The 20,471-nt window shown below is 45.2% G+C and overlaps 1 protein-coding gene across 1 annotated transcript in view; it reads right to left on the bottom strand.

Moving 5' to 3' along the window:
• FAM117A (family with sequence similarity 117 member A) overlaps window positions 1-19,324 on the bottom strand; it is a 49,498-nt gene extending 30,174 nt beyond the window's left edge. Inside the window, exon 1 of the mRNA XM_004377956.2 lies at window positions 19,129-19,324. Within this exon, the coding sequence (XP_004378013.1) occupies window positions 19,129-19,324 (196 nt within the window). The remainder of the gene's footprint in view (window positions 1-19,128) is intronic.
• Between the last annotated feature and the right edge of the window lie 1,147 nt (window positions 19,325-20,471).

Below are 20,471 nucleotides of genomic sequence, written 5' to 3'. Positions count from 1 at the left end.
GTTTCAAATACAAAGCAAAAGGGCATAAAATTCAGAGCGTAAAGAGATAAGTTTTCTTCCAGCTTATAGGCTGATTTCTCTTTTTTGCAGGGTTTGGCCCTCATTTTTAGAGCTGTGGTTGGGAAAGGGATGGAGGAGAACCCAGGAAGAGCCATCAAGGTTGCTTCCTAAAGTAGGGAGGTGAAGCCGGCAGGGGCAGGGAGCCCAGGAGGCAGAGGCAGGGCGGTGTGGTTGGACATCAAGAGAGCAGGCCCTGCCCGACCCTGTTCCCTAGCAGTGATGCAGCACTTTTGTTGGGGGCAAATGTTAATCTGGAGAAGAGCAAAGTCAAACAGGGATTCGCAGTTTCTAAACATTTCCCCAATAACAGATCTGCAGTAAGCAGGGGAAGTTCCTCCTAGCACCTTCTCAGGATTATTCTTCTATTTCAGTACGTGTGTTGGGATTAAACAGCGCAGTCTTCTGAGCTCTCTGTGGTCCTGCACTGCTTAACTGCTTAACTGCTTAATTCATGGACACATGGGTTTTGGAGGGAAGTTGTGGGTCAAACTGAAATCCCTAAAATGACTGTACAAGAGTTAGAGGAGCCCTCCTTGGAAAGCCCAGGAGACCACATCCATTCCAGCTGGGAAAATTAAACCCGGGGCTCTGAGTGCTTCTTTCAACACTAAGCAATAGCTGATTTTGGCCATAACAGGGAGAAGAAAGTAAAGAAATCAGATTTAAAAGGAGGGGAAGAAAAGATTAACATGAAGTTTCCCCTACCAAGAAGGCTTACCTAAAGAGAAAAAAAGAATACTGGTATTTGTATACTCATAAAAAACTTCTCAGGCAGGCCCTCAATTATTATTAACTCCCTATTAAAGTGTGCAGCTCAGGCTATGAGAACCAATGAAAGCATTTCTGGCTGCATGTCTGACTCCCCAGGAAGCAGACCACATCTGTAGGCAGCTGGAGAGAAGGGCCAGGAGCAACCCATATGGAGATGTCACTGTGGGGGGAAAAAATAGGGAATATGCTAATTCTTTGTATCAGCAAGGAGGAAAAGGATGACTCCAAAGTGTACGTGTACGTGTGTGTGTATAGAAAGGGTAGAAAGAGTAGTTACTCAGACATTTGTTCAATTCTCAAGAAGCTGCAGTTAGAAGAAAAGGAAGTGGTGTGAACTTTTCACCTTTTATCTGAATTCTCTGAAGAGGAGTTCTGTAGGATTTCAACATTCTTAAAACCAAACATTACCAGCTACTGATTAGAGCCTACTTTCCTTTGGGATCTACTTGGCCTTTGCAAAAAAAGCAGAAATAGCACATAGTCTAGCCTCCTCTCCTAAAAAAAGAATCCTTACCCCATGGTTATTTGGGACTAATGGATTTTTTTTCTGGGTGGCCTATAAACTCCAAGGACAGGCATAAGCCCTTCAGTATCTTCACTTTCCACAACAATCTGATTCCTATCAAGTAGAGAAGAAATCACAATACCCAGTCTGCTCCTAGGTAGTCTCTTAAGATAACTGAAGTAAAGGAAGAACCAGAGATTAGGTAGATTCATCTACAATAAGTCCTGAGAGGAAAACTGTGATTGAAACTGTACTCTGATTTCTATTCTGAATACGTGCACCCCACACACTCTCACGGATTCCCCTATGGAAGAGGGATCAGAGCTTCCAAGGTGTTATTACAGATGCGGGGGAGGGGCATGACACACTTCCATGTCAAGAGATTAACTGACTTCTCCCAGGTCACAGAGCAAATTGAGACTAGGCCTTTTTAACTCCAAACTGAAGACTTTTGAAAGTACATTTCCAACTCTTGTGTTTCACTGTCACACTCAACTGTGTCATGATAGCCTGGCCTCCTTGGTTCAGGAACTACTCTGTGGGTTGGAAGGGCCCTATTTCCTTCCCTTGCCAGAAACCAGGACGATCATACCTAGATTTCTGGAACATTGTTTCACTCATCAGGCATGTTGGCTGGGTCAAGGGGATGAAGAGGACAATTAAAATATCAGGGGACCCCTTCCTTAGTGAGGAAAAGTGGAAAAGTGAGTGAGAGAAATGAAGCATAGGATTACAGATAACTTTCAAATATTCATAATAATTTCTGCTTTATGAACAAACTATGACTTACTTGTAGCTCCAGCCTGCCTTCTCCCTGACCTCAAGCAAATGGTCAGTATATGTTTAAGCAATAGTCAATTTAATACCAGCCTATATCACACAAAATACCCACAAACTTTGACAAGATTTGGTGACCCTACTTTGTTGCCCTTTCCCCAATGATTCCAAAATGCTAAGAAAAATTGTTTTGTTATTCCTCTTCTGAACTGCTCATGTCAATACTCACTGCCATCTGTGTTAATAGAGAACTGGCTTTATGCAACCTCCAAAATAATATTTCAATCAGGAAGAGTTATCAATGGATGCTAAAATTCTCAGGCAAAAGGTTGTTGGGGAACAGAATATTTCATCACTCCATAAATTACTAAGAAAATAATGTTGCCACCTCAAGTGATCAAACTTAGTAATGTATACCCTGATTTATATGCCTCCTAATCTATTATGAAGTACACAATTTCACTTATGAAATGTTCTTGCCAAAAACATTTAACCTAAATCTAATCACACCTCCAGACCTAACTATCCATTTATAGGAAATACGGGGGATAGAGGAACAAGTTAAATGTCACCATGAGCAAATAATTAGAAAAGTTCGGAACATAGAACAGTTAGGAAGGCAACTGGTGCACACGCTTCAAAAAGTCAAAGTCATTTTTAATAAAAGGATAAGGGTGGAGAGAGTTCTAGGTTAAGAGACTAAAAAGACATAACCAAATGTAATGTGAGAACCTTGACTGGACCCTAGATTAAAAACAAGTAGAGCTATCAAAGGGGAAATCTGAATATAGACTGGATATTAAATGATATGGAATTTCCTTAGGTGTAATAATGATACTGTGATGATGCAGAATGTCCGTATTCTCAGGAGATGCCACTAAAGTAGTGAAGGGTGACACGTCACAATATCTGCAACTTACTTTCAACAAGTTAACAAAAAAAGTATATATGGATGCACACATGTACAGGTCTAGACATATATACACGTACATATACAGAGGGAGAAAGAGAAAGAAGATGGTTGTGGCAAAAAGTTAGCAATTAATGAGTCTAGGTGAAGGATATATGGGTGTTTGTTGTATCTGCAACTTTTCTGTAGGTTTGAAATTTTTCCAAAATAAAAAAACTGGCAGGAAAAAAAGAACTGGCTTAATTTGGGAAGACAGAAATTCAATTCACTCTTCATCAAGTACTCACATCCTTTAGCATTTGGACTTCTGCAAGCTGTAGCCAAATTCAATTGGGTCACTGCACTGGACTTCTAATTTGGGGAAAGAGAAGGCAGGTAAGAAGAAATCAAACAGTGAATGAGGCTTAATCTGAGGCAAGGAACTGAAACTCTCACAAAAAGATGTAAATCAGTACAAGGTAAAATAAAGATACTAAATAAAGGAGACATGAAAACAAATTAAGAAGGGTCACGTCATCCCAGAAGCCAGACCAAGACTGCAGGCAGAATTAAGGGCTTCCTATAGGTCCAGAATCCATTGCCATTGAGTTGATTCTGACTCTTAGCGACCCTATAGGACAGAGTAGAGCTGCCCCATAGGGTTTCCAAGGAGCAGCTGATGGATTCAAACTGCCAACCTTTTGATTAGCAGCCATAGCTCTTATCCACGGTGCCACTAGGGCTCCTCATTATGAGTCAGAATTGACTTGATGGCAATGGGTTGGGTTTGGTTTTATAGGTCCAGAGGCATGACTGAATTGAATATAACTTCAGAGTTATACTTGGCCAAGTGACCCTTGGGCATCCATTTGCCATTATCATTCTTCAAAAGTAATACAGAAATCTGCGAGAGCCCAGGGAAGAGAGGTAAAAATAGCCAGCGAGATCCCAGGAGGAAAGATGAAATGAATTAGAGTTTATCAGTTGTCTTCAGGGAAGGTGTAAAAACGGACAGAGATTCTGGTTAGATACAAGGAAGAACTTTTCATCCATCAAAACTGAATGAGTAAAGTTGTGGAGTCTCCCCCTGACGAGCTCCAGGAAGAGATAATTACACATCCCTGGGTGTCTCAACATTCACCCCCTGAAGGCAGAAGCTGCACCAGATGAATTGAGCCTCCCTTAGTTCTAGAATACCCCAACTCTTGGAGGGTAAATAAGAGATGGCTACTAACCAATTCCAATAAATTGAAAGCTCAGAGCTCATGGTATTATCTGGGGCAAGATAAGTTAAGCCAAAAAAAAAAGGTACAAAGTCAAAGGGAGATACGCCTTACCCAGGCTGATCAGACAGCTGCGTTGTGGGCTCCCAGATGATCTCTCCCAACTCCTCCCCCACCAGGAGTATAAAGTGTGCTCCATTTACCTGTGGCTAGCCAGAAGCAGAAGGTTTGGTCACATGACTGGGCAAGCCGGGAATAACCACCAAGTAGACATCAGAGCTCAGAAGACAGGTTTGCTCACTTGCCGCACCTCACTAGGTTGGATCTGTCAGGACCCTCTGCACTTAACCTTGACTCTATTCCTTTTGCTCTGAGAGGAGCGGGGGCAGGATAAGGAACAATTGCTCAGTGTCATTCCTCAGGGACAGGAAGGTCACAGTCACAGAATTTGCTCTGCCTTCAGAGTCTAAAATCCTATCTGAGTTACTCTGGCCAATCTTCACACCCTTGAAAACCACCGTGAACCATTTTGCCCCATTTGCAGGAAGTCTTCTCTGATTGTCGCCACTCCCCTACTCAAGTGTTACCCCATGTTCCCAACTTCAAAGGGGAACTACCTAGGAGATAACTACATCCCATCCAGTGGTTCCCTACCAGGCCACTGATATTCTGGAATGGACCCAACCTGATCTCAAATCAGTGGCAAATTCCCATGCTGTGCCCTAGCTGTGGAAAAACCCCAAAGTGTGCTAGGCAACATTCCAGGGCAGCCCCTGCTCTGAAGCCCTGTTCTTGCTCTGGTTGTTCAGATTTCCTAAGGGAGGCTCAAAGGTTAGGTAGTGCCTCCACGGTAAACCTAGTCTGAAAAGCCAGATTAGATAGCACTTCCAGAAAGAATCTTGAAAGGTATGACATTGGAAAGAATTGTCCTACTCTCAATACACACTACAGGGGAAGTCAGCACAACTGGACTAAACTAAAAGCTAAGAAGTTTCCTGAATACAACCAAACACTTCAAGGGACAGAGTAGCAGGGGCAGGGGTTTGGGGACCATGGTTTCAGGGGACATGTAGGTCAACTGACATAACAAAGTTTATTAAGAAAATGTTTCGCATCCTACTTTGATGACTGGCATCTAGGGTCTTAAAAGCTAGCAAGCGGCCATCTAAGATGCATCAATTGGTCCTAACCTACTTGGAGCAAAGGAGAATGAAGAACACCAAAGACACAAGGAATATAGTAGCCCAAGAGACAGAAAGGGCCACATAAACCAGAGACTCCATCAGCCTGAGACCAGAAGAACTAGATGGTGCCCGGCTACCACTAATGACCTCCCTGACAAGGAACACAACAGAGACTCCCTGATGGAGCAGGAGAAAAGTGGGGTGCAGAACTCAAATTCTAGTAAAAAGACCAGACTTAATGGTTTGACTTAGACTGGAGGGACCCAGAAGATATGGTCCCCAGACTCTGTTAGCCCAAAACTAAAACCATTCCTGAGGCCAACTCTTCAGACAAAGATTAGACTGGATGGTGGGACACAAAATGATACTCGTGAAGAGTGTGCTTCTTAGCTCAAGTAGATACATGAGACTAAATGGGCAGCTCCTGTCCGGGGGCGAGATGAGAAGGCAGAAAGGGATAGGAGCTGGCTGAACGGACACGGGAAATCTGGGGTAGAAAGGAGGAGGGTGCTGTCACAGTATAGGGAGAACAACTAGGGTCACATAACAATGTGTGTATAAATTTTTGTATGAGAAACTAACTTGAATTATAAACTTTCACTTAAAGCACAATAAAAAAAATTTAAAAAAAGAATTATCCTACCCTCGATGTGTGCCTGAGATAAATGATGACTTCATAGCAGAAGGAAGCTTGTCACGTCACCTCTCCACAAATGCTTTCAGAAGTAGAGGAGGGCAAGGACTACACACCACCGGAAGGCAAGTGACACCATCTTTCCTGTATATGACGGCTTTGTATCTACTCTTAAATCAGGAGCTGTTTAACAGTAATTTCACCTCCTTTTATAAGTCAGGTAAAGAAAAGGGTTAGCCTCCTGAAGCAAAAAGGAGAATTAACTTGATCCAGGGAAACTGTTTGGGATGTCAAGTTACCAAGACCTCCTAGCCAAGCCCTAAAGAACTGGAAAGTAGAGGCTTAGTTGTCACAGGCTGTCTAAGCAGACAGCTTTGGCCATTTGTGCAGCAGCTCCAACACAGACCTCTAAGCCTCGGACAATCCAGCAGGAATTTGGGGTTAGTCTTTTCTCACCCTCCTTGCATCTTGCCCCCTTGCTTCTGGTTGTTGTCCACTTGACATTTACTTTGGGGCAGGACAGAGCCAAAGTTCTGGAAAAAAGAATCAGGGAATAGTGGGGATAGCCCATATAACTTGACAGCCTCTAAGGACAACCAATCTAAATATACAAGCTGGGGTAATAATATAGTAAATAAATGCTCATGGGTCTGTTTCATACAACTGCCTGGAGCCCATGAACAAAATCCTTTGATGACAACTTTACAGTCAGGAGAGGGTAAGTCCAGATAGGCGTTTCAGATAAAGGACACATACTAAAACTAAAGACTTTCAAAAGATTGTTTCTTCTACGTTAAAAAGTAGAGTAGGACTCATTCACGTACCCAAATTCTGGCAGCTACGGGAAAAAATATCAGTAAGCAAAATGAAAAGAATAATTCAAGTGCCTTCAAGGAGCAGAGAGAGATACATAACATGGTTTGGAGTGAGAGAAAAGGGGCTGGGAAAAAAACGGCAGTGTCTGAACCTCTAACTTTGCCTGCTTAACAGTGAGATCCACCCTTCCTTGGGCCCTGTGGGTAGCGGAAGGTTTTCACTAACTAAAAATGAGCCATTCCTTTCTGTATGAAGTTGTAACTCCTGACCCACTTGGTAAGATGTGCTGCACTAAACCATGCAACTGTCCTCCTCACAAGACAGTCTTGTACAACTATCAGCTGGTCCACAGCAGAGGAAAGCTGACGGCCCAGAACTTGGCATCATTTTCTAAACCAAACTCAACTTCTTTTCCTCTCAGGTCTCTACTACATAAATGTCATGGCTCTGGCACAAAAGAACCTTCCAATTTCACGTATTTTAAGAAACAAAGAGAGTTAAGTAAAGAGCACAGTGAGAGTGTTTCTTAGAACAAGGAAGCACTTTTCCCTAGAAGGTACCTGTATCCTGAGTATGTTCAGTGCCTTACAGCAGACTGCTGCAACCCTGCTGACTCCTCTGCTGGGTCAGGGTGGGGCATGGCCGGGGCTTGGACACATGGCAGCAGGCACCCAACCAGTTCTCAGAATCTGATGCCAAGCTTGTCCATGTCGAGGGGTACAGATAAGCAGGAGTCTCCTGAGAGGTGGCCTACTATAATGGTAAATACCTGGACCCAAATCCTGCCTGTGCCCCAATGTGCTACGTGAACTCAGACGAGTCACTTAACTTCTCTGGGTTTCAGTTGTTCCGTCTGTCAAATGGGGAGAACAAGAGATGTTATAAAGATGAAAGAGAGAAGAAAATTTCTATTCTAAAGAGCTCCTGATATAGTCAAATTAGTCTATATTTATTTTTATAACTTTTTATTTGGAAATAATTTCAAACTTATAGATGCAAGAATAAGAATAGTACGTTGAATACCCATATAACCTTTACCCAGATTTGCCTGTTAACGTTTGCCCCACTTGCTTTATCATTTGCTCTCTCACACACACATTCTCCCACATTCACACTCAAGACACCCACATGCTCACACTCAAATGCACACATACTCACATTCAAAAACACACACACACATACTCACATACTCTGCTTTGCTGGGTTTTTGTGTAGTGTTCTGTTTGAAAAGAACAGGGAAGTTTCCGAGGGTGGGAGGTTCGAGGTGAAGAGAAAGCAAAGGGAGTGCTGCTACTTGGTGATGGTTCCACAGCTCAGCTCCCTTCTCCCCGCCTACAATGCAAACAGCAAACACTCAAAAGTGTTCTGGTTTAGAGTGATGAACTATTACATGGGCAGGGACCAGAAAAAGTACTTGCTACATGAGATTGTTGGTTTCTCTCTCTCTTTTTTTTTTTTCCTTTAAACAAAAACCACAAAAAACAACAAATCATTTACATGAACCAGGAAAATAGCTTTATTATACAGAATCATTTTAATAATATTTGTCCAAATGGGATTTTATCTTATGAGGTTGGGAAGTAACTGGGAAAGAAAGGTTCCGCATAAGGATATGGTTGTTAGAATATTAGAAGTATTCTATACAAAATCTGTTTTGGAGGTAAGAGCTGCCCATAACACTCCTCTGAGGAGGGTTAGATAATCTCTGTGAAGTAGACCAAGCAATTCTCCATGATACCAAGTCCCTAGATGGAGCTTTCTCCTGGAGTTCAAGTCCCTGCTATCCCTGTTAGTGGACACATACCTGTCTTAGAAGCTGCTCTATCATATATCACAATTACCCCACTCCCAGTTCACCTAAAGCTAGGAGAGGGATATGCTCAGACAGATCACATGTCCAACAGGCCTCTTTCCCACCAGCAGTGTGTGCTTTTTGGGGGGTTACACCAGGGGTCCCCGACATTGAGCAGCAGACTAAGTTGTCATCATCTTGAAGCAATGCCACCTGCACCTAGCCCCCACTTCCTGTCAAAGGAATATACTGCCCACACTTATTCCCAGGTGCTTTTTTGGGTTCCACATAGTCACACATATCAAGACATCTTAGAAGGTCTCCCTGACATGGCCCTGAGCTCAATAACCATGACCATGACCCACAGAGGCAGGAACACCCTGCTGGCCTCCTATGCCTTATCTGTCTCTGGTTAACTGCTCATTCCGCATGGAAAATGCATGTCTCAAACCAGTTGGAAACATCCACGGAGCTACCACTACATCACACATATAATAAATAATCTACATCAGGTGAGCCTATGGTATGGCTAGGCACTTATGAGATGCTGGAGGAAGAAGAGACTTCTTTGCAGCCCATTTTCTTTCCGATTCTCTTTTGGTCAGTTTAACAATTAAATTTTGTTCCTGGGACACAGGTATACAAAGAGAGGGGAAATAAAGGCTGGGGACGTGCTGGGTAGGCAGCAGGGGATGACAGCCTGGGATGAAATGCACAACGACCTCTCTATGCATACATGGGAAGAGCCCTGGACCAGGAGCAAAAGGGCTTTATTAATCCCATGGTCCTTGGCAAGTCACTTCCTTTCTGGGCCTCAGTTTCCTTATCTGCAAAAACAAGTAAAGGCTACCCTCACCTGCAGGACTGTTATGAATATGAATGAGAAACATTTGAGAGTACTGATAAAGAGCAACAAAGAGCTAAACAAATGGAGCACGTTTCTGAAACTAAAGCTATTTATAATCTCAACTTCCCTGAAAAATACAGGTGAGTGCTGGGGTCTTCCAAAGCTGGCATTCAGACTCTGTCTTTCTAAAGCAGCAGCTGTTTTAGTCTTCTTCTGTGAACACGGAACCACCCAAGATTCCAGTTCTAACGAGGAAGAGCCCAGATGCCACTCTCAGCATTACGAACATGCACGTACTTCATGACAGCAGCTTGCACAGCCCTGCTCTCTCCAGTCTCTAAATCCAGACTACGTAATATTGTGAAAGCCCTCTGGTTGCTTCCCCTCTCGTATGCCAAATGCTACCCTACCCACCCCATCCCCCTCAGCCCCAGCTTGTATGCCATATCTGATGGGCATGAGTTAAGAACACAACCCCAAAACAGGGGGCTGTGTGGCAGGTTTTCAGCCAGCCTGCAGCTGTGGGGCAGGGAGCGCACGTGTTATCAGCGGTGGTTCTGTCAGAGCTGTGTGGGCGATCAAACACACACAGAGCAAGAAAAGAAAACTCTTCAAGCAAAGGGAGTGTATGGGGTAGGGAAGAGGAGGAGGGAAGGAGAAGCTGCCTCTCCCTCCAGTCACATTTTTACTCTGTTCAGCTACACCCAGCCAGGCAGGTTTATGAAACCATTTGGACCAAGCCCCCCAGCCTGTGGTTGGCAACCTTAAAGGCAGTGGAGCACAGACTCTGTGGGTGACAGTGTATGTGTCCAGGGCTTGGGGAATGATGATGATCATCTCATTCCAGCATTTTCCCATCTGGTAGGAGGAGGAGGAGAAACAGCAGTGTCTGGCATCATGGGATGGTACCTGTCTTGGGAGAAGGTGGCCTCCACCCTGATCATACCCCTGAAGCCAACCTTGAGCCAATAGATGATTCTGCTCCCTAGTCTAGAAATCCAATAGGGTCACTATGAGTTGGAATTGACTCCACGGCAATGTGTGGGTAGTCAGGAAAAGTCACCAGTTGAGATTTTGTTGTCCTGCCTTCCCCTGCTATACAGTATAGCACTACTAGGACTTTGGTACAAGTCCACCTGGAGTGAAGGCATTCGTCTTGGTCTCCTTGGCCTCTTACCCATTGCCACTTCTAAGCTGAAAGCCAGGTAGTCTGGCTTTTTTACAAAATCATAACAAAATCCTAAACATCGGCTGTTTCCATGAATCAATCTGGTAATGGCCCAGGCTCACCTGCTGGCTTTAAGTGTGTGGGGAAGAGAACCTACGGGCCTAGCAATGACATCCATGGAAACGCCACGTCTTTGCCACCAGCTGGGCTTCAAGCCCAATGGCCAGGATGAATAGAAGACCAGTGATTTAAAGTGAGCAAGAACACTAACACTTTGGGGGTGGGGGTAGGGGAAGGTTTGCCTTGTAAGTGGTTGAAGAGAGGTATTACAGAGGGGGAACACTGTGTGGGAACCAGAAGTGGGAAAGACCATTATAAGTGAGCCTGGGGGAGGTGTGGCTCACTCTCCCCACCCCCGCTGCCGTTCCAGCAACTCAATCCAACAAGTATTTATTGAGCATGACACTCCCCATCTGCTCTGGCCCTCCCTCTGCAAAAACACTCAAATCTGTTCAAGCTGCAGGGTGAGTTCCATTGCACTTGAACTTGAAACATGAGGTGCCTACCTCTTAAAAAGGCAGGCAAACAATTTCCAGGATGGGGCCGAGGGGACTAAAGAGGTCTGAGAAAGTTAAGGAGCATGGCTGACCAGACAAGGCCACATTAATATCCTTTTGAAAGGGAAGGGAGAGCAGAAAGAGAAAAAAAATCAATTTAACCTTAGGGAGCATAATATACTAGCCCAAAACAAAACAAAACAAAACAAAAACCTACTCAAAACATCTCATCCTAGTAGTTCTCTAACTCCACCTACCACTGAATAGTCTTTCATTCTCTGCCTCCTATAGTTTGAGTTTATTATTTTCTTCACTTATACATGTGTTAGCCATGTACTTTTAGAGTTGTGTATTTAATCTGACCTGTGCCCCTTGAGGCGGTGCCCTCAAAGCTCTCCTGCATGTCTTCATTTAGGATCAGATGATAAGGGATTCAAGTGGTGATGGACTAGGCTGCCCTCTAGTAACATGGTTCCTCTAGAAGAGCTACACACACCATTCTCAAGATAGGAGCTCAGGGTCGTAGAAGAGGCATCTCACCATCCATCCTCTAAGAAGCCACACTCAGTAGCCTTGAGAGAAAATTCCCAACTCCAGACCATAGACCTTCTGCTTCAGATCAACCAAAGCCCTCAGAGGAGTTTTCTGGGCCTCCCTCCATCTCCACCCCTTTTACTAGGGAGCTGGAAGCATGAACTGCTAATTCACAGGCAGGGCTGGGCCAAAGGCGTTCCATCCACCCCCGATGTCAGCTGTCTGGGGCTCGTGAGCAAACCCTAAACCTGTGTGCCTGAGCAGGGCGGGGTAAGTGTCTGTACACGGCCCGGACTTCAGTTCCAGGTTCCCCAAGGGCTGGAGTTAAGCTTCCCTATTATGAAAATACTTTGACAGCATTCTTTCAAGTTCATTAAAGCCACCCTTGATTGGCTGTGGTGCTCCCACACAGTAAAAGTCAATTGAGGCTTATTTGGGCCTGAGGATAAACATTTAAATGACTCTAAAACTGGGCATTCAGCTTTGTAGTGATCTTGAGGAAAAGTGTGGAGCAGAAAGCAAAGTGCCAGGAAAAGTTTTAAAACCCAGGAGGCTCCACAGGGACCATGAGCTGGAGGCCTGAGAGTTAGCAGCCAGCTGTAAGAGAACCTCCCACCATACAGCTGTTCCCAAGAACAAGGGCTCCTTCACAAGCTCCACGCTAATGGAAAGAAACTGGAGCACAGATAATTTACAAACTCCAAACATAATCCAAAACTCTTCCATATCTCAGGTTAGGATTTGTTTTTGACCTAACACTGTGAATACCAGTTGCCATCGAGGTGATTCCGACTCATGGTGACCCCACGTGCGTCAGAATAGAACTATACTCCAGAAGGTTTTCAGTGGCTGATGTTTTGGAAGTAGACGGCCGGACGCCTCTGGGTAGACTCCAACCTTCAACCTTTTGTTAGCAGCCGAGTTCACTGATTGTTTGTACCACCCAGGGACTCCAACAATGTGAACAGATTTGGCTAACGTTAGGTTAATTCATAACCTTGCAAACCAAATAATGGAGCCCTCTGTGAAGATTCAACTCAAGCAGAGGTGGAAAACTGACCAGATTTCCAACTCATCCCATCTCTGCTTCCACTCTTCCCTGCTCCCCCTATGACAGGGAGGATAACAACCATCTCAGAGGGGGATAGAACTTATTGTCCCACAAAGAGATTGCCCACTGTCATTAAACTAACTTGCTAGTGGGCACCCACCTTCACTATGAACTGGGAAGGAAACTCAAAGTTTTCCCCTCCAGCCCCTTAAAAGGGCTCCAAACTGCCTGCGGAATAAGAGTTAGCACAGGTAAGTGTAGTCAAACACTTGACATTATTTGATATATGCGATAGTGTCAATAAGAACTCAAAACCAGACTTGCCCCAGAATGTGTCCCACCCTATAGTCTGAATCCTTTGGCAGTAAGACTCTACCTGAGAGTTGTAAGAATCTAGAGGAGGTCACTCTATTTCCAACAGTTCCACTAAGATGAAGGAATACTGTGGCCCTCGTGCCCATCACACCATTCAGTATAAAACTAGCAGAAAATGCAGGTGAAGTGTTCTCTGGCTATGGAAGCCCACCAACCACCCTTGGCAACATTCAAACTGCCATGATAACTATGAAAGTTTTGTAATCCTGCCTCAGATCTTCTAGAGAGCTACAACTGGAACCAGAGAGAACACCCCTCAGTTGTTCTCTGACCTCCTCCTCTAGTGATCTCAAATGGTTTAAAGTCTCCTAGCTCTTTGTTATGTAAGTGAAGAACTTCCCATACTACGTAATACTTTGCCACCCAAAATACTGAAGAACACACGGACCTACACTCCTTTCGGTAGCAAAGAAATAAAATAGCTAGGCAATGAAGCCTCTAATTTCAAGGGTGTCATCACTGGTGACGACATTTAAGAGTCAGATACTTCCACAGTGCATTTTGCGAACCATGTGCCTGATGCTAGAAAAGTTGTCAAAACCAACAGCTCACAGTGTCAGGCTGAGAAGTGCCTTGTTTTTAATGCTTCCCAGAAGGTGCCTCAATCACAGGTTTTGAAGGACGATTGTAGCTCTTAAAGGATTTTAACTGCACCCCCAAGCCACATTATAGCAAGACAGCTCCTTGGCATAGAAAACTCAAACTCTTTTCTAATCTCAGGCTGTTTCTGGCACCATGGGCCAGAAGGACAATGGCTTGGTGGGGGCCTTCTCTCAGGGTCTCTAATAAGCAACCACCTCTGTGTGGTTTCATATGTATTTAAACATCCATCTCCCAAGGACTGAGTTTTCAAAGCATTGCAAGGAAAGGAGTTTAATAATTACCAAGAGCATTGGTAATAACAATGCTGCCTTATATGCATTCAAATGACATCCTGGGGACCCTAATCAACATTTGACTTAAACTACCCTTCCTATGTCCCAGTGGGGTGGTAAGTATTTTAGGGCAACGGTAACTACTGTCAGCTCTCAATGATCTGTTCAGAAAAATAAAAGGTAATAAGGAAAGAAAACAAGGAAAGTCCAAACAGGAGATAAAAGGGCATAAAAGGGGAGGAAGAGCAAATTTACCTAACAGTTACACTTTTATGTAAATTAAAATTTGTTTAAGTCTACTGAACACGTGTCAACTGACAGTGGTGGAGGTGGGGTGGGGGAGGAGAGCCTGGATTCACATGTGCTGATCTTCCATAAAGACTGAGAATTGACTGAAACGGATGAACCCCCTTCTCCCCTAAAATTTGAGTGGGGATACAGGCTACTAAGTTTTCTTGATCTCTGTAGGATTTTATGAGGATGGGCATATATTACACACATTTCAAACTGATCTTTATATGGGAATAATGTTCAGGTACATTTAAGATAAGGGTAGGCAAACTTTTTCAGTAAAGTGCCAAAGAGTCAATATTTTAGGCTTTGTGGGCCATCCAGTTTCTATCACAGCTACTCACTCTGCCATTGTAGCATGAAAGCAGCCGCAGATGGTAACTAAATGAAGGCATATGGCTATGTTTCAATAAAACTTTATTTACAAAAACAGGCAGAGGACCAGATTTGGCCTGCAGGGCTTAATTGCCAACCCCTGGCTTAACAAGGCGCTGGTGGACAAAGGAGGTATGAAGGCAGCATATGACTGTCCCGAGGGGCTGGTCCGCTGGAGAAGTAATTTGCAAAACAGGATTAAATGCTACCTACATTCTAGGGAAAGGAGCCCTGGTCATACAACAGTTAAGCACTCGGCTGCTAACCGAAAAGGTTGACAGTTGGAACCCACTCAGTGGCTCTGCGGGAGAAAGACCTGGCAATGTGTTCCCATAAAGATTACAGCCTAGGCTTATGTACAACCAAAAACCACATGGGATTTGGTTTCTTAGTTTGGAGGTTTAGGGTCGTGGTTTCACGGGACATCCCAGTTAATTGGCCTAATAACATGTTTAGTGCTTCTGTTCTGCATCCTAGTTCATCGTGTAGTGCCTGGGGTCTTAAAAGCTTGCAAGTGGCCATCAAAGCCACAACAATTGGTCTCGATTCAATTGGAGCAACAGAGGAAGAAGCAGAGTCAGAAATAGAAGAAGGATACGGAATGTGTGTGGCTAACTGTCTCCATGAAAACTGCCTCCTTTGCCATGAGACCAGAATTGGATGGTGCCTGGCTACCATCACTGAACATGTTGATCAAATATTCTATAGAAGAATCCTGATCAAAAGGGAGAAAATGTAGAACAAAATTTCAAATTCTCATGGACTCCAGACTTCTTGGAGCCATGAAGGTTGGATGAACCCCTAAAACTATTGCCCTGATGTAATCTTTAAACCTTAAACAAAAAATATCGCCTGAAACCTTCTTAAAAACAAACAATAGCTTAGCTTAACTAGTAAAACATGTCTGCTTTGAGCATTATGCTCTGTTAAGAACTATCTATATGGGATCAAATTGACAACAGCAACTCGAAAGATTAAATAGGAACCTTAGGGGGCAGTGAATTTATGTTAATAGAGAAGGAACAACTCAGAAAAGGAGGGTGAGAATGGTTGCACAACTTGAAGAATGTAATCAGTGTCACTAAATGCTACATGTCGAAACCTCTGAATTGGTGTATGTTTTGCTGTGTATACTCTCAACACCAACAACAAAAAGATTACAGCCTAGAAAACCCTATCAGGCAGTTCTACTCTGTCACATGGGGTTGCTATGAGTCTGAATTGACTCAATGGCACACAACAAGAAGAACACATTCTCGGGATATGGAGACAGAGATATTAAACAAGATAGGCAAGAGTGGAACCCAGAATAAGTCACCTCCTAGTCCCGCATTTTGTCTATCATAGGTAGTCCTGGCAGAACATAAAAGTTAGCAGCCTCCAACTGACATACGACACAGGAGAGAATTTAAGGGGGAAATGCAGTAAATTTATTCTGGTTTTCTATTACCCACTAGTGGCTCTTTGCTTTCTTAGAGCTGACCTTCATTTTTCTCTCCACATTTTCCTCATCCCTAGTACAGGTTCATAAAAATGAAGCCATTCCTCACTTTATGAAGACATCCCTTATGGATGAATGGCCGCAAAAGGCAAATTCCACTCTTTATACCATGACCCTTTTTACAAGGTCTGATGTATCTTGTCAAGAACACAACAGGGTGTGTGGTGAGGAGATAACCACCCAGCTCTGAGTGTTACATCACTGTGAGATGGGAAACAGAAACAGTGACGACACTGAATTGTTCCTGAAACCCAGTCCCAGCTCACATGCCTTTTTAAACAGTTGAGTTTCAGAGCCCTGTTTAGAAAGCTCATTTTAAAAGATGAGAGAATAAAAGTGCAAGGGGAGGCCCTGAAATTCTGAAACCTGCAGTACTGGTTTCAGACCAATCTGGGTTTGCTCTTTGAAGCCTGAAAAGGCAAAGGGCTTTGGCCAACAGTCCTCTCACCTTGGCTAGGGAGAGGGAATAACAATAACAGCAGCAAATACTTTTACAGCACCTTCCATGTGCCAGGCAGTGTTCTAAGCACTTTAAATCTATTAACTTGTTTGATTCTTATGGTGTAGGTATTATTATCCACAGTTTACCGATGAGGAAACTGAGGCACAGAGGTAACTTCCTCAAAGCCAGTAGCTAGTGAACGGCAGAACCCTGGATTTGAAACCCAGGCATTCTGGCTCCCAATGCCACGCTATTTAAGGTTTTATGATTGCAAGGGGTTTCCCTTTATCACGTATACCCTGTTGGCCTACAAGCCATTCCTGCCACTTCTCCAGGCCAAGGAATGGAAACAGTCTGAACACACATACGGGTTCAAGTCAACATATAGAAAATCTGATGTGCTCCCAAACCAAAGGCCAGGTACACTCCCCTAATGCCTAGCCACAAAGAACTGCATAGGCTCAGGCTACTCTCCTTCTTTTACCATTCCTCTCTCCTGCTTCACTGAAAATCTACAGCTAATCCTGCTATCCACCAGGCAAGCGCCATATTAATGCCTCTGGGATACCAATAGGTGGAGAATAATGGATGAGTCCAATCCATGAGCAAGAGTCCACCCAACTTGCCCTGAATCACCTGTCAAGTTAAGCAGCGACCTAGCTTCCTATGTTTTTACCAGTATCTCAGGAGCCCTGTAAAAGGAGCAGGCCATTTGAAGAACTCAGGCAGGCAAACCTACACTCTTCCCCCTTCTACCGCACTCTCTAGTGTTTATTTACCCTTTTAATGTTAGTTCTATAGACACAAAATAACAGCTCTTAAAATAGGATTGCTAATAGATTTCCAACTACTACAGCAGCAGGTTTTCTGTGGATTTCTACTAAAAGTGACTAAGGTTCTGGTGCTTGCTGTTCTACTAACTTCCCTGGGCTCCAAGGAAGCCCAAACAAAACCTACAGGTTTGTAGTCTTGTGGTTTGCTTTACAACTCAGGATAGGGATGTGTTTGTCTGGGCATTGCCTTGCTCTACACCACCGGATTCTACACATACTTTTATTACTTGGTCACCATCTTGCTATTAGATTTGACCAAGTTTCTGAGTTCCAAGATGTGATGCTAACATTTGCAGTGAAGTCCAGAGAGACTTGGGGACTTTCTACCTCAGAGACCCTCTAAATCCCATTCCTACCTAGCCAGGCACAATAGCAGCTCTACTTTCAGGAAGATGTGCAGTTAAGTTTAGTAATCACAAAAATCTCAAGAGACTCTGGTTCAGAGAATGCCATTAGCCGTTAGATGGCAGGGACCACGACTTTTGTACATTTGGTACAGACTCTGAGGCTTTGCAAGTGTGTAGTGATCTGTTCACATCTGGTGTGAATCAAATGTAAGCCTCACTTTCAACTTATTGCCAACCTCCTCATGCAAGTAGGTTTCTTTTCCCTTTCCTAACTGCCTCCGTTTGTGGGACTGGTCACAGCTTTGAGTGTGAAAGCAAGGTTAAGCTTGCTCCTCCCTAGTTTCCCCACACCCACCACATCAAGCTGCTATTAAGACACCTTTTCAGTGCTGTTCAGAAAGTGGGGTATTTGCCACAGTGTACTGATTGTCGTCCTCACCCCACTGCTGCGTTGACTGGCAATGCCCAAAACAACCTTGGTGAGGGGAAGTGGGCAAAGGGGAGGGGATGGGTGGGTGGCAAGTATGGGGGGGCAGGGGAAGCAAGCTGCCCAGGTCCTACACACACACACACAGACGCGATGCTTGGAATGAGACAGCCATATTAAGCAGGTCAACGATCTGGGCACATACAGCTTCTGGGCCACACAGAGAGGAATGTGGGGAATCGGGAGCGGAGAGTTTGTAGGCAGTAAAAGCCGTTAATCTAACTTATTCCAACGGCTCAGATAAAATCAGCTCTAGGAGGTGGCATAAAGGGAAGCGCACGTGAAGTGGTGGGGAAAGAAACTCCTCTGCTGCACAGAGGGATGCTGGGGCCAAACTCAAGTTGGAGAAGTAACACATGGTTCCACTGGGCGCTCCTCCATGCCCCTCCCCTTCCCCATGCAGGCGTCCAGCGCCCACCCGCACCTTGCTCCCAGGACCAGCTCTCCCAGCAGGGCGCCCCCCAGCACGCGCCACTCCCCCCTCACACCTCGCTCCCACCCCCTGCATCTTCCACTAGTCCCCACACAACACCTCTGCCTACTTTTCGGTTACGCCCCCAAAGCCAGACTCCATTTACCAGGTCCCCCACCACAACCTCCCGGCCCTAAGTGACTCCTGACGGTGCACCCCACGTTCATGACTCCCCTCGATTCCTCCAACCTCGCAGACTTTGCGCCCCTTTTCCCTACTTCGCCGCCATCCACTTCCCCCTCACACTTCCCCCTCCCCCTTCATCACGCGCCCCCCCTCCCCCAACGGCTTCCCCACCTCCCCGGCACCAGGCCCGGCTCACCTGCGCGGCCACCCCCGTCCCGGCGCTGGTGCGGCTGCTGCAGCTGGAAGGGGGCCGTGGCCCTGAGCGGCTGCAGCCCAGCCCGGGGGGAGCCGGCGGGGACTGGGGGAGAGCAGCCCCGCCGGAGCCCCCCGGCCCCTCCGCGCCCCGGCCCCCAGGCACCGCCGCCTCTGCCGCCCGCTGCGGCCCCCGCCATCGCCCGCCCGACAGCCCTCCTGCCTCAGCCCCACTGCAAGCCACACACAGCCCCCGGGCCCCGGTTGCCGCTGCTTATCTGCCCTACGGAGCGGAGACCGGCCCCCTCAGCTCAGAGCTCTCATTGGCTTACGAAGCCCCAAGAACTCCCTCCCGACCAATCCGCCGCTTATATTTCCCTTTTCCAAGGATGATTGGTCTATGGGCCTAGCGATCCAATCCAAAACTCCACCCCCACCCCACCCCCTGCCTGCTTCCCGACGTCCGAGAGGTCACTGATTGGTCAGTCTGGAAGAGGGCTGGTTCTCCAGAGCCACCAATGAGAAGACGCAGAAAAGGGGAGCGTCACACCCAGCCCCAGGTAGTATGCAAATATTGTCACGTGACGTTAGGCTGATGGGTCGGGGGCGGAACCGGGTGTAGGCTGGAAACAGGCACTGGTGAAATCATCATGGGGGCTGATAGAGGGTGTCAAACTTTCAGCAGTTGAGTGCTGATAGCAACGAGAAAGCGCTAACTTCAGAAAGCATGATACTGTTTTAACCTGAAAACATTATTTTTGAATGTTTATAGGATCTCAGTGTTGCTTGCACCCGCCAAACTAAGATTCTACAAATTAATGCAAAGTTTGCATATCATTTGCATGAGATTTGCATAACGTTCTTGCACTTAATGGCTCGCGTGCTCATGTGACACTTAGATTTGTCTTTCTCCACGCTTCCAAGTCCCTACTTGGTGTTAATCCAACCTGAAAAAACAGCTGCTAGCCTGCAAATTCAATTGGAACTCGGAAAAGGAGCAGGGAATTTCCCTTCAGAGTCGTCCATTCCAAGTCTCTACCTCAGCAGAGTGGAAGGAACAAAGTGACTGAAGAACTTGCCCAAGTTTGTACAGTGACTCCATTAGCAAATCCTGATCTTCCCAATTCAATGCTCTCTGACCTCTAAGTCAAAATGACACCGAAAAGTCCCCAAAGAGAATGCATGCAGTTGTGACAATCACTTGCTATAATATATATGAAAGCATTTGAGTAAAGAAAACTGCAGTTAAGGTGCTATTAGAAATTATTACGCTTGGTATTTATCAACCATTTTGTTCTATATACGGAAAAAGCAAAGGCAACCAACCCTGTATTGTCTGCATCAAGG

Source organism: Trichechus manatus, unplaced genomic scaffold, assembly GCF_000243295.1.
Source record: "Trichechus manatus latirostris isolate Lorelei unplaced genomic scaffold, TriManLat1.0 scaffold00054, whole genome shotgun sequence".
NCBI classification, from domain to species: Eukaryota; Metazoa; Chordata; class Mammalia; order Sirenia; family Trichechidae; genus Trichechus; species Trichechus manatus.
This window is presented reverse-complemented; position numbering and strand designations above follow the sequence as displayed.